At 37.4% G+C, this 13091-nt stretch overlaps 1 protein-coding gene across 4 annotated transcripts in view; it reads right to left on the reverse strand.

Annotated features, from left to right (window-relative positions):
• Positions 1 to 912: 912 nt before the first annotated feature.
• Positions 913 to 13091, reverse strand: part of COL4A3 (collagen type IV alpha 3 chain) — a 134471-nt gene continuing 122292 nt past the window's right edge. For 3 of the 4 annotated variants that reach the window (XM_060016011.1, XM_060016010.1, XM_060016013.1), the window contains 9 exons: positions 11055 to 11127; positions 9028 to 9099; positions 8813 to 8938; positions 7853 to 7951; positions 6357 to 6569; positions 5547 to 5724; positions 5305 to 5419; positions 3886 to 4058; positions 913 to 3268 (listed from right to left, as the gene is read on the reverse strand). In XM_060016011.1, the coding sequence (XP_059871994.1) occupies positions 3184 to 3268; positions 3886 to 4058; positions 5305 to 5419; positions 5547 to 5724; positions 6357 to 6569; positions 7853 to 7951; positions 8813 to 8938; positions 9028 to 9099; positions 11055 to 11127 (1134 nt within the window). In that variant the 3' untranslated portion in view covers positions 913 to 3183. The remainder of the gene's footprint in view (positions 3269 to 3885; positions 4059 to 5304; positions 5420 to 5546; positions 5725 to 6356; positions 6570 to 7852; positions 7952 to 8812; positions 8939 to 9027; positions 9100 to 11054; positions 11128 to 13091) is intronic. The other variant, XM_060016012.1, reaches the window with a different exon arrangement.

Consider the following 13091-nt stretch of genomic DNA (forward strand, 5'->3'; position numbering starts at 1 on the left):
AAAAAACAAAACCACGCACTAATTAAATATACTAAATTAAAAAACCCAGATACTAATTTAAAGTGATAAATATTCAGCCTCACTGGTAATGAGCAAAATGTAAATTAAAATGAGACAGGCAAAATTACAAAAGAATATCCAGTATTGATAAAATCATAAGGAGATGGGTGTTTTCATTACATTGTATTGATGTAACTGGAAATTCTAGCAATGTTCCTGGAGAACATATATATATATATATGTATATGTATATATACGTGTATATATATATGTGTATATATATACGTGTATATACATATATATATATATATATATATATATATATATATATATATATATGTATCTCTCTCTCTCTCTCTCTCTCTCTCAAAGGCCTAAGATTGCAAGTCCTTTGATTCTTCAGTTTTCCTCCTAGAGATTTATCCTGAGTAAATAATTGGACAAATGTAAGATAAAATGTGTATAATATGTCCATAATAAAACTAAAATAAATGTCCATCAATTCATTGATTTATGTAGGAAATCCATGTAAATAATGATTAGTTCTTATCTATTGATGTGAAAATATGTCCACAGTGTATTAAGTTTGATTAAAAATTTTAGTTTCAAGACAGCATGCTTTTTATTCCATTTTTGTTTAAAAATATATTTACAAGAAAAAAGTTGGGTGGGGCTGAGGGTTAGATCATGGCAATTTTTATATTCTTCTTCATAATTGCTGTTGTTTTTACAGTGAACATATACTGCTTTTACAATCCAAAAAAATTTGTTTATATTTTGAAAAAAATAAGACCAGATATAATTTTTTCAATTTTATTCTTAGACAATACAATAAAATAATACTTAAGTTGTAATTACAGAAATATTAGTACATTACAACATTGTAATTTTGTCAAGATATAATATAAAATATTCAATATATTTTAAATATATTTCATTTGGTTATAGAGTAAATATTAAATTAAGTTTAGTAGCAGTAAGTTACATTGGATGCATAGAAAAATCTTTGTAAGTTAAATTAGCAATAAAATTCAAATTTAGAATTATTGTAATACTTTTATAAATAAGTTACTTAATAATGTTTATCTTGTAAAAAGACCTTTGAGAAATCCACTATTTCAGCACACTGTGAAATTCCAAAGTTGAAGCCCGAAATTTAAAAGAAACAAGTTATTTACATTTATCTACAAAGTTAAATCTTCCTAACCTTATAAACTACTGATAGGTATCTGGAAAGGAATGCACATGAACTATCTTTTAATGCTCAGTCTTAGAAGTGGGACTGAGCAACTGTTAATATGGCTTCATTGGAATTTAAGGTTTTAGCATCACTTGTCTTCCTCAGAAGTTAAACACTGATAAGAGGGCAAGAAAAGATGGAGGCTTGGGGACAAGCAGAGGCCAGTCATTTGGCATTAGCACCAGTATAGAGCATTTACTTATTAGTAAAATTAGATGACCTTAAGGTCATTTGTGATTTTGGACTTTAAAGAGAGGCATGGATGGAGCAATGATACTGGCAGTGAACCAAAGCCAGCTGTACCTGGTAACTGTCTGTAGAATTGTTTCTTGAGTGTTTGCCTAGAGCAGTTCTTCCCAATCAGAAATCACCTGGAGGGTTTGTTAAAACACAGATTTCTGGGCCTTACCCCCAGCGTTTCTGATTCTAAAGGTCTAGGATGAGCCCTCGAATTTGCACTTACGGCCAGTACCCAGATACTGCTGATGCTGCTGGTCTAGAGACGACATTTTGAGAATTGCTGACCTACACAGGGTTTGTGGAGATCAGCTAGCCCTATGCCGTGATAGTACAATTAAGAGAGTAGGATATTTTTAGAGCAAAAAAAGTCTTAGTATCAGATGAGTCTGAAAAAAAAATGAGTCTAAGTAAATAAGTAAAATGCACTTCTCAGTTTAAATGTAAAAATGGCTTGACAGTAGTCACATGAGCAGTGAAGGATGCCAACCAAGGTCACAGTCTGTGCTGTCCTCTGGGGTCACATCTTCACTTACAGAGCAACTGAGGCTGAAGCAATAACCTGAATTTAAATATCAGCACCACCAACTCCACCTAGGTGGATCAGGAAGCATAGTTGACATACAACTGCCAAACTATACAATTCGTACATCAAGATTTTTACACAATGGACTCTTTCAATGGTTTGTAAGAATATCAAAAACATGTTTTTACAAAGGAAGAATTAGACAGTTAACAAGGGAATAAATCTCTGAACACCCAGTTTAAATGGAATATTTAGAGCAAAGGAAAAATATTCTGAGCCTGATCAGCTAACAAATGACTTTTCTTCCATGGATTGCTGAACTACTATTTTATAAGGTATGCACCAAGATTTATAGGGATGGGGATAAAGTGCACATTTAGGAAGTAGTGTCCTTGTTATTTGTGTGGATGTAATTAATTCACTAGGGTAAAAATTGTATCTATTTGAATATAAGCAAGCTATATTGCTGCAGTGAAATGAATTCAATGGACAAACAAAAATATCTTTTAAAAAATGTAAACCAAAACCAGACAGTATTTCCCAGGCTATTATGATTCCACTCAGAGCAACCCCCTTTTGGCCATAGTCTTGGGTATGTTTGAAAAAGCACTAGAAAAATCCATAAACCTCAGTTCAATTCTGGTTCCCTTAGGCCTTAGGTTACTCACCAGGTTTGAAAGTCCAGTTTATTCATGATGCTCTAGTATTCCACTTGTCTCCATCCCCTTCCCTACCCTGGGTCTAAAGCTTTAGGAAGCGGGTGGTTGGGCAATCTAAAACAGATTTAGCCTCCCTGAGTCTCAAAGACTGGAATAGAAGGGGGGCAAATCCTGGGAATCCAGTAGACCAAATAGCTCTTAACTTGTAGCATCAAACTTTATACAGTCACCATTTACTTAGTGCATTGGATACAAATGGAATACAATTTCAGTGATATTTTGTGAAAAGTCTACTGCCTTGAGTTAGGGAACTTTGACACAGTACAGATTTAGAGAGCAGTATCACAGAACTAACTTAAAAGAATGCTTTGTTGTGTGGGGAAACAAATAGCAACTTTGTACTAAGCCATCATAGGGCGATACTGTTCGGTTAGAGAAAAATACTTAAATAACTGCATGTTCTTTATCATTACTTGGTTATTTAGGATGAAAAGTCACAGTTCTATTTTTTCTTTATTTCTTCAATGTCTCCTCTTCATGCACACCTGACAGCGACTTATTATCTTTTCTAACTCCCCAGCTTTCACAGTTGACGGAATAGGTTTTCTGAAATAAAAAACAAAACAAAACTAAAAAAAAAAACCCACAAAAAGTTTCATCAATTTATAGATAAAAGGGAAATACTTCCTGGGTTCGAGTTTTATTAATGAATATTGTAGCTCATCTAAACTTTATTATAGGGAGGTATATTTCTGAAAAGGTATCTATGTCAGTATTTTAGTTGTATTTAGTAGCAACTTGCAGGTGCAAACTTATGGATCATTTTTTCTGAAATAAAAACTACTCCTATCCTTTCAATACTCTGTATTACTCACAAGTCTTCCAATACAGTAAATTAAGATTAGCAGATCATTTAGTATTGACAGTTTCATTCAGTAGTCTATAAATTCATATATAAATATTAAATACATTTAGTGATGACAAAAATCACTTTTTTTTTGGTCTTTATTGGTACAGTAGCACAAACCAGGGCTACCTGTTGACTCTAGACCACTTGTAAACTGGATTTTATTGGCTCAACAGGCTAAACAGGATTTTATTGGCATGGGGAGATGTTTTAGATGTGAGTACGTCAACACACAGGGCATGAAAATCTAACATAGGCAAGCTTTGAATCGTTATGCAATTGAGTCATCACATTAAACGTGACTGTGAATAGTTACCTGAACATTCTTCTGGGGTCTAATGAAGCCAACCAGAAACTGTAGGAATTTGAATAGTAGTTGCATGTTCCTCTTCCATGACATTCTATAAATGGACTGGCTCGGAATTCTTCTAAGCAGGAGCCAGGGGATGCCAGTGCCTGCCCAGCGCCCTCTGAACCTGCACTTGTGAACTATCATAATAAAAGTATCCAAATAAGAATTCTTTGCATACTGCTCACATTTTCCATGCTCGAAAATGTTCTTTGTTGTAATAGAAGACAGTAAGAAAAAAACCCAGAAGGATGAATTAAACCTCTTGTGCTTCTTTACCCAAATTTACTAACACTCCAGCTACCTTCCAACTTGAAGGATAGTCATCAAAAATAAAATAAAAGCTATTTATTTTGCCTGGAATGCTCTTTTCCCCAGGTCTGACTGGTTCTTCCTTGTCATTCAGGAGTCCGCTTAAATATAACCTCCAAAAAGATTTCCTCGACTTCATCCCTATCAGTCTCTCCCCTTATCTTGCCTTATTTCCTTCCTAGGACTGTTCACCGCCTGAACTCATTACTATTATTGTTATTTTGTCTTCTTGTTTATATGTCTATCACTAGGATATAAGCTCCATGAGAGCAGGAACTTTGGTTCGCTGCCAGTATCCTTAGTACCTAGAATGGTCAAGGCATATAGTAGGTGTTAAATAAATATTTGTTGAATTAATGATTGAATGAATGGACGTCTGTGAGTAAAGAAGGGGGAAGAGTATATCATAAATGATGCTACACAGAATATGAATGACCACTAGCCACGTTTGTGCAGGTATCAGAATCACAAATGTTAATCCCTAGATTTCTTCACTTAGTACTTACATCTCGGGAATTTTTCTTTAAATCCTATGAAGATGGGAACTAAAAGAAACAGCCTTTAAAAGGCTGTTCAAAGTTCAACGGGTCACAGTATAAGGCACAAAGATTTTGGAGCAGACAGGCTCAGATTCAAATCCCAGTCTTACCACTTACTAGTTGTGAGGCCCTGAGGAAATTTCTTTACTTCATTCTTACTTGTAAAACTGTAGATGATAGAAACTACCTTGCAGGGTTTTCAGAAGGCTTTTGGAGGATATATAAAACAGCTGCCACATTTTTTAAAAAAGGCATTCTATTACCAATATGGTAGCTACTCTTCACTTAAATGTCTTACTTAGAATTTGTGGGTAGTCTCTTTCTGAGAAGTCTATTTTTTAAAATGCTCCATTATTTACCAAAGAACAACTTACTTGAAGTAAAAAAAAAGTATTTGCAGGTTTTCAAGCAAATATCCACAGCACATTGTGCATATTGATGTCAAGCAATATTCCTGGGGCCACGTCTCATCCAGCCCAATGTAAGATTCCACAGATTATCTTTACTATGAATTTACTGTTCCTTTTCTCCTTACCATGATGAAAGAAAATCCTTTCCAGAGAGAAATCCAGCCAGGAGGACATGAGGGGATATCAGTAGTTTGGCTGTGAACAGCTACGGCAATCGCAGGACCTTCACAGACAGTGCATCTGTAACACGGAACAAAGAAGGTGGCAGCATCTCCACTTTCTGCACCATGACGTGCTGCCTTACATTCCATTACAAACGAAGTGATTCAACTGCTCCCATCACGAAACTAAGGGATTGGGATTTTACCTGCTAATATAAGGCTCCAGGGCCCGGCCAGTAATTGGAGCCATGTCCACTGGCATCAGAGCTGGTGTTGACAGCCAGTATGAATAATCGTTTCGAGATGCGAAATTACATACGTCATTGATATTGCAGAATAAGAATGGCATCGTAGTAAATCTCTGCAGGCAGCTCCCAAGAGTTCCTAATAAAACATCAGACTGGGTGTCACCTTCAGTAAGTTCAAATTATTTTGATTATCATTACTAGACAGAGGCTAATTAAAACACAACCTATGGCAAAAACTGGAGAAGGACAACACAAAAGAGCTATTTACAAAATGTGTGATTGAAAAGTTTTAATACTGGTAGAAATTAAAGATCCAATAGGGAAAGAAATCCTCCTTCGTTCTTCCACCTTTAACACTTCCTGTGGCCGTTTCTAATCAGTCTAGAATTTAAGGACTAGCAGAGGTTGCTTGGAAAAATGTCTGCTTCAAAGTATTCCCAGTTCTTCATATGTATATGCTAGCCAATAACCAGACAAATCTTTAGAAAAGATGTTACTTTGAAGATTAAAAAGCAGACAGGTATTTTAGTGAAAAGTCTTTGCGTTGCACAGGATGAGCTAGATTGACATTCATGAGCCAGGCTCCTTCTAGAGCTAACATTCTGGAATGAATATTAGACAGGCCAACATCCTATTTACTCTCTTTAAAAAGTGCTGTGAGATACTCAGGTTGTTTATACTTAACTTCAGAGGGAAGTACCCCATGCCATAAAAATGTAGAGTCTGCATGTGGAACAAAGTAGCTAGAAATGAGAATGAGGGCATTACCCAGGTCCTGTCCATGGGCTTGTTCATTTCCTTGTACAAAGAGAAGAGAAAACCCACTATAGAGTGGTTCTGTCCCTTCTGGACAGGAGGGAATCGCCGTGGTCTGGCTGTGCCGGGTGAAGACAAAGCCCCTCATCGTTGTCCCCCTTGCAGGTGGTCCAGTGTCTCCAGGTTTCCCCTTCAAGCCCGGCAGGCCATCGGATCCAGGCGGTCCTTTAAAAAACACATTAAACACGTTGCAACACAAATGAAACCTCAAACTTGTCTTTCCAAAATAAGAATTTAAATGTTTATATATATTGATTAAGCCTCAAATACAGAAAGGAGTCCCAAAGAATAATGGTTTATAAAATGGCCAAAGAATATTCTTAAATGTTGACTATTTTATTACAAATGCCTCTTACGATAGATATTTGTGTATATCTGATGATGAGTCTTTTGAGATCACGTTTTCATCTTCGTATTGCCCTGTGGTGCCTGACCTCAAGACAAACTCTGTCTACTTGTGAATAATTCTCAGCACAGTTTGTGTTGTTGTAGCCTTGCTCTTGCTTTGGCCCCATTCTGTAACCCAGACTTGGTCAGTAAAGTTTTTCAATTTATGGGATTATTAATAAGAGTTTTATTTTTTACCATTTTGAAAAACACATTTTTAAGGAAAGTCGAATGATTAATAATGTTTTAAAGCACTCAGGACAATTCTAAGTCATGAGTGATTATGCAGTTAATATTACAATTAATATTATTAGTTAGCATATTTAAAGACAAATCTCTAGTCTTTACAGTTGTATTATAGTAGATCTGGGCATATGTCAATGAATTCGAAATCACGTTTAGAGTTTTCTCTTACTTTAACAAAGTCAGCAATCCTAAAAAGTAAGATTTGGAGAGCTGGGTATTTTCTAGAAAGGTGCTTTTGAAACTTTTGCAGAAGGTAGGTTTTGATCCGGGCATATCAAATTGACACATATAAGTTTATGTTCAGACTAAAGTAGTTAAAGAGGCCCCCTTTTGGGACACGCACATGAGTTGTTGAGTTAGTATTCAAGAATGGCAAAGTTAAAAGACAGCTTTCCTAAATAGGGATACTAAGTTGCTCTTCTGTTCATATCAAGGTAATGTTTTTCCAACTATGTACTTAGGTGCTACTCTTACAAGTAGATATTATCAGCTAAGTACACAGTATCTGCTTTTCTGAAAATAGAACTGGTGTTTCATTAGGCCTGTGTGTCCTCAGGTTAAAAATCTGAAGTACATTTGTCCAGTTAACAGATAGGAAGAATGGTTTATTCCAGTAACTCTTGATTTTCTGTCTTCTTCCGAAAGAACATTTTGCCCCCGCTTTTCGTCTAATCTGCACAACACAAATTGAAAGATCTAGATCTAGATCTTGATCTAGATCTTATAGTCACAAACTTGAACAAGGCTCCTTTCTCTGTATATATATGGGTAATAGCTCTCCTTCAGTGAAGGAGAACAGCCAGCTGTTTGTTTACCTTGCTCTCCTTTACAACCTTTGTTGCCTTTTTCTCCAATTGGTCCAGGGGTTCCTGGTAGTCCATCCTTGCCTGGTTTACCTCTTGGCCCACAGGGTCCTAGGCAAAAAAAAACAACATTGTATTGAATGGATCATATAGAAAAAAATGCAGGGTGGCCGACCATCCCAGTTTACCGAAGACTTCTACAGTTTCAGCAATAAAAGTCCTGCAAAGAGAACAGACTGGGCAAACTGGGACAGTTGGTCATCCAACATGTTACACTCTACTTCCCAGGGGGGAAAAAAAAAACCCTGAAAAGTGAACTAGGAGTACATGAAATACAGCAGTTTAAAATTGTGCTACCATTTTGATTTATGTCGCTCCAGAATTCACTATGCCCTTTTATTGATCAAAGTAATAAATCGTCTCTCTCTTATCTCCCAGGTGATTCAGGCAAACGTAGAACACAACAATTCCGTTCAGAAGTCTATTACAATATGCTAAGACTATAAAAAAGGGTTAGTCAATTTCCATGAACCAATATTTTGAAAAGATTTCATAATATTAAGCATACATTTGCATTTACTACTCTTCCAAGTACTGTACAAACTGTTAGAAAAGTATAAATACCTGAAACTCAGGTTTATTTGGGCAATCACTTATAAATAGTCAGAACTCTAAGAATGACAGTTGTCAGAGAAGATAGTCTTCATACTTTTACCTTAACCAAAAAAATCCTGAGTTTCCTAAAGTGTATTTGTTCAAGTTTATACTATACACAACAGTTTTCAATAGACTCAAAAGGAGTTTTATTTGCTGGTCAAGAGTAAAATGAGCTCAATGCTAAAGCTGATTATTAAAAACACTGTAATGTGTAACATTTTCTGAGAAGTTGTATCATTTGTTTCCAAAGCTCTTTACAGGTATTTTGGTTCAACTGCTTCCTAGTGGTCCCAGTCAATGCTGCCAGTTCCACACCTGGGTTTCCCGGTAGCCCCGGGGGCCCAGGTTCTCCTTGCATCCCTGGTTCTCCAGCTGGGCCAGGTGGGCCTGGGCTTCCTGGAAGGGAGATGATCTTCACTGTGCCAGGGTCTCCACGTACACCTATTGACATGAACATATAAGAAGATGATAGCTTTCCTGATGAGTTACTGTTTCTTCATGGACAGCAATACTAAAGAAATCATATTTACCAGGTGGTCCTTTTGGCCCAATTCGCCCTGGAGGTCCACTTGGTCCCAGAAATCCTGAATTACCCTTCTCCCCTTAATAAAAATAAAAAGGCAATGTGATTCCACATAGAACAATGGGTTTCCTAGCTCTTTAGGTTGATGGTCGACTGTAGATAATGGCAGTTATGACCAGAGGTCATGAGTTCTGTGACACTGGCTGCAACTTAGTTATATTTGTGTGGGTTGTGGAATTTCATTTGGACCCAATTAGCCATGTAGCCATGTTTAATGTCTATTAAAAATATATTCTAGAAGTAGGCATTAAGAACTAGTATTTTAGCATTGAAGGGGAAGGATTCCTAAGAGTTCTTTTTAAGTTCAGAAACCTATTCAATTTAATATTTAAGGTAAAATATGAAGTGACATTAAAACCTATTTTAGCACTTCCTAGTGAATTATATTTGTTGTCAATAGTTATCTACTTTATCAGCTTATTACTCTAGCTTTACTAGTAGCCCAAAGTTAGTTATGTCAGAAACTCTCATGAGCTCATATGGAATATCTACTTTGACGTAAACTATGAAAGTGGTAAGATTTCTCTCCCAAACAGTCTTTGACATGAATGAAATGTTACCAAGAACCATCGATTGGGAGAAATATTCTCTTTTAAAAAATCTTGACAAAATGTAGACATTACATCTGATTACTTAGAAAGAACTTAATACTAAACATGATATTCATAGCAGAAATATAATAAAACAATTATATTACCCAAAGGTAACTGGCAACTACACTATAAATTATCCACTGGATATCAGAACTTGAGGATAGTGTTAACATTTGCTTACATCTACCAGAAGAGGCCCAAGTATTTTTCCCTTTGGGGATTAAAAATTTCCACATAAAGAACTGCAAACTCATAGGTAGTGCCAGATGACAGACAGTCTTATTCTGGAATCTAAGAGACTAATTGAATGTGTTTCATGGAACATATTCCAAAGAACTGATTTTACGAATCTTCCCTCTATATACCTGTAAATATTTCACCAGAATATTTTTTTCTTTAGTAGGGCCTTTCTATAAGTTTTCAAGTCTTAGCTGCTCCTGTTCTGAGACTCGGGGCAGTGGCAGGTGCACACCTTTTCCCCAGGCTGTCTGACAGTGTTCACCAACCCAGTGTCTAGGGAGACTCCTCAAAATCACTTGCTTTGATTTCTTCTTTGCTATTTTGCTCCTTGAAGAGCCAGTGGTTGAAAGCATTGAAAAGGCTCTCTTTAAACTCCAGCTTGTCCTCCCTCAGATCTGGAAAAGTTTGTCTTTCACAGAAACATGGTTTTGTTCACTTTGGTTGAAATTCTTGTGTAGCATCTATTTAGTCTACAATAATAGAGTCCCTGCACACACAAAACAATAGCAGTGGATTTAACCAGCTAAGACAACACATCCAATATTCAAAATGTCATCTGAGGTCATAGCACCCTTATGGAAGATTTGTGAATTATTTTCTGAAACCTGAAGTTTAAATTTATGTGTATGAACATTTTAAACTTAAAATCTCCAAATTACATGTCTTCTCTGATTAAAAACATAATACATGTGCCCCATAAAAAAACAAGTGCTTGAATCTGCATATAAAAATTTACTTACCCTCCCCCATTATCAGCTTGGTGAATATTCTTTTAGATTTTCAGCTTCTTAAAATTATCACACATACACAAAGCAAAATAAACCATTCAAAGCAATACTGTTGCTGCTGACGTAGTCCCTTATCCCCCAGCCCGACACACATCAGTACTCTCAAAGGTAACCACTTTAAACTGTTCCTGTTTTGAGTTTTTCTATAGTTTCCATCCTTAAGGTATGGTTTAATTTTTAAGGCCCCTGGGGTTGTGTGCTGGTGAAGTCTTCCTTCTTCGTTCATACTGAGGTCCTATTTGTATCCCAACTGTCTGTGGTGACCGTAGGGGTTCAGTAAACATTTGTGTACCCTAAAATATGAATCATGGTCATTGTCTTTGCATCCAAAGAGTAGTGCACAAAAACAGTACCTTTCATGCCTGGAAATCCATAGAATCCAGGATCACCTCTGACCCCTGGCAGACCTGGGGCACCTGGTACTCCCTATATTTTAAATAAGAAAGAGCAGAACAACAGACATATTTTTAAAATCACAGTACTCACTACAGTTTGTTTTTTTTTAAAGCATATAGGATATAATACTATGTTGGGTCAGAATGAGTTAAAGTTGTCAGACATCACTTTTACATTCCAATCCAGTATTTCACCTCCTGTAACTCCTGTGCCACCTACCTCACCTTATGACTGTCATTTTCAATAAGAAAGAAGTAAAAACTACCCTTAAGCCCAAGAGCCAACATAACTTCTCCTGTTAAAGTGTGTCGGTGTGAGTATTGGATACAATTGGATATTCTGTATTCTAAAGTGAACTGCCCAGTATTTGAAGATCTTTCAGGAAGAATAGGTACCAGATTGCCAGGATGAAAATTATAATTTGTATTTGTAATTCTTGCAAAGGCAACAGAGTTGCTGTTGAATTGTAGCACCCACCATCATTCTAACTAAGCCATCAGGGTTATAACTTACTCTGGTCAGAGTGACAGAAGTAAAGGTTCCAGGGATGGGAGCATGAAGGGGTTGACAGGGGAGTTTTGACATGCATGTTTGGCAAAGATGCAGTGGTCTGACCGGGCAGAGATGCTCCCTCCTTATGAGGTTCAGACTAATTGCTGAACCTCAAGCAAGATGCTCAAGCAAGGCCATCGGAGGAGCGGGGAGGAAACAGGGCTTCCGAAAAGAGTTCTATGTCAGAATGTATATTGCATCTACTCTTATACTGTCCATATGAATGAGACAGAATGCTATTACTTGAAAACAATGAATTGAAGGTCATGGAAAATGCCGACAATAACAAAACTGGTCTTTCAGCCTGCTGTCTTTGGAGCTAGAAGATGAAAGAAAGAACAGTCCTATTTCTTAGATAAGGTGGTGTGAGGTTAAAAAAGGAGAGAGAGGGCTTCCCTGGTGGCACAGTGGTTGAGAGTCCGCCTGCCGATGCAGGGGACGCGGGTTCGTGCCCAGGTCCGGGAGGATCCCACATGCCGCGGAGCGGCTGGGCCCGTGAGCCATGGCCGCTGAGCCTGCGCGTCCGGAGCCTGTGCTCCGCAACGGGAGACGCCACAGCAGTGAGAGGCCCACGTACCACAAAAAAAAAAAAAAAAAAAGGAGAGAGAGAAAACAACCATGTGATCAAGGAGTCTCAGGCTTCTGAAGTCTGGCCTGTTCTCCAGTGGTAAAGATAACCAGGGAGGAAGCTCTGGTGCCAGGCCCTGCCCTAGGGTGGAGAAGAAGCTGCTTCCTGCAAGGAGAGAGCGGTTAAGGGCAAGGAGTCAGTTTAGATATCCATCAAGAAGAATTTTCTTTCAAGCGCAAATGTAGAAGCCTAGACTAACCTTGGAGGCACAGGGGATTTAAGAGGGATCGCATTTCCAAACCAGACTTTCCACATCCCAGTGTCCTTGGAAGGACTTTCAGTGTGATCATAGGATTAGTGTTTGCCACTTTCAAAGAATCACGGAGAACATGAGAAATACCTAAGACTGGAGTTGGGCAAATATCTCACTTAAAAAAAAAGTTTTAAAAAGGTAGATTCTGGAAACCAAATACCAAGAGAGCTTAAGAGAGTGTAACATGTTTCCTGACAAGAAGCCATGCTGAAGAACCTCATTACCCATCACAAGGAAACACAGAACATCTCTGACATAACCGATTTCCTCATTAGTTTCCAAGAATTTGATGTAAACAGAGGGATCAGGTTTTTCAAATATGCTGTTAAGAGAAAGCTAGGGAAGGTGCCATAGTGTTGAGTGAGATGCTGTGAATTGAGAGATTTTAATAGGCTGGAAACATGAGCCTGAAGGAACAAGATGATAACTAAGGAAGGTAAATGTGTAAGTTCTGCCCTTATGTCGCAAGTATACAAATAGACAAGACAAAAAGTAACGGAGAGGGCTTTCCTGGTGGCGCAGTAGTTAAGAATCCACCTGCCAATGCAGGGGATGCGGGTT

Source organism: Delphinus delphis, chromosome 7 (genome assembly GCF_949987515.2).
Source record: "Delphinus delphis chromosome 7, mDelDel1.2, whole genome shotgun sequence".
Lineage (NCBI taxonomy): Eukaryota > Metazoa > Chordata > Mammalia > Artiodactyla > Delphinidae > Delphinus > Delphinus delphis.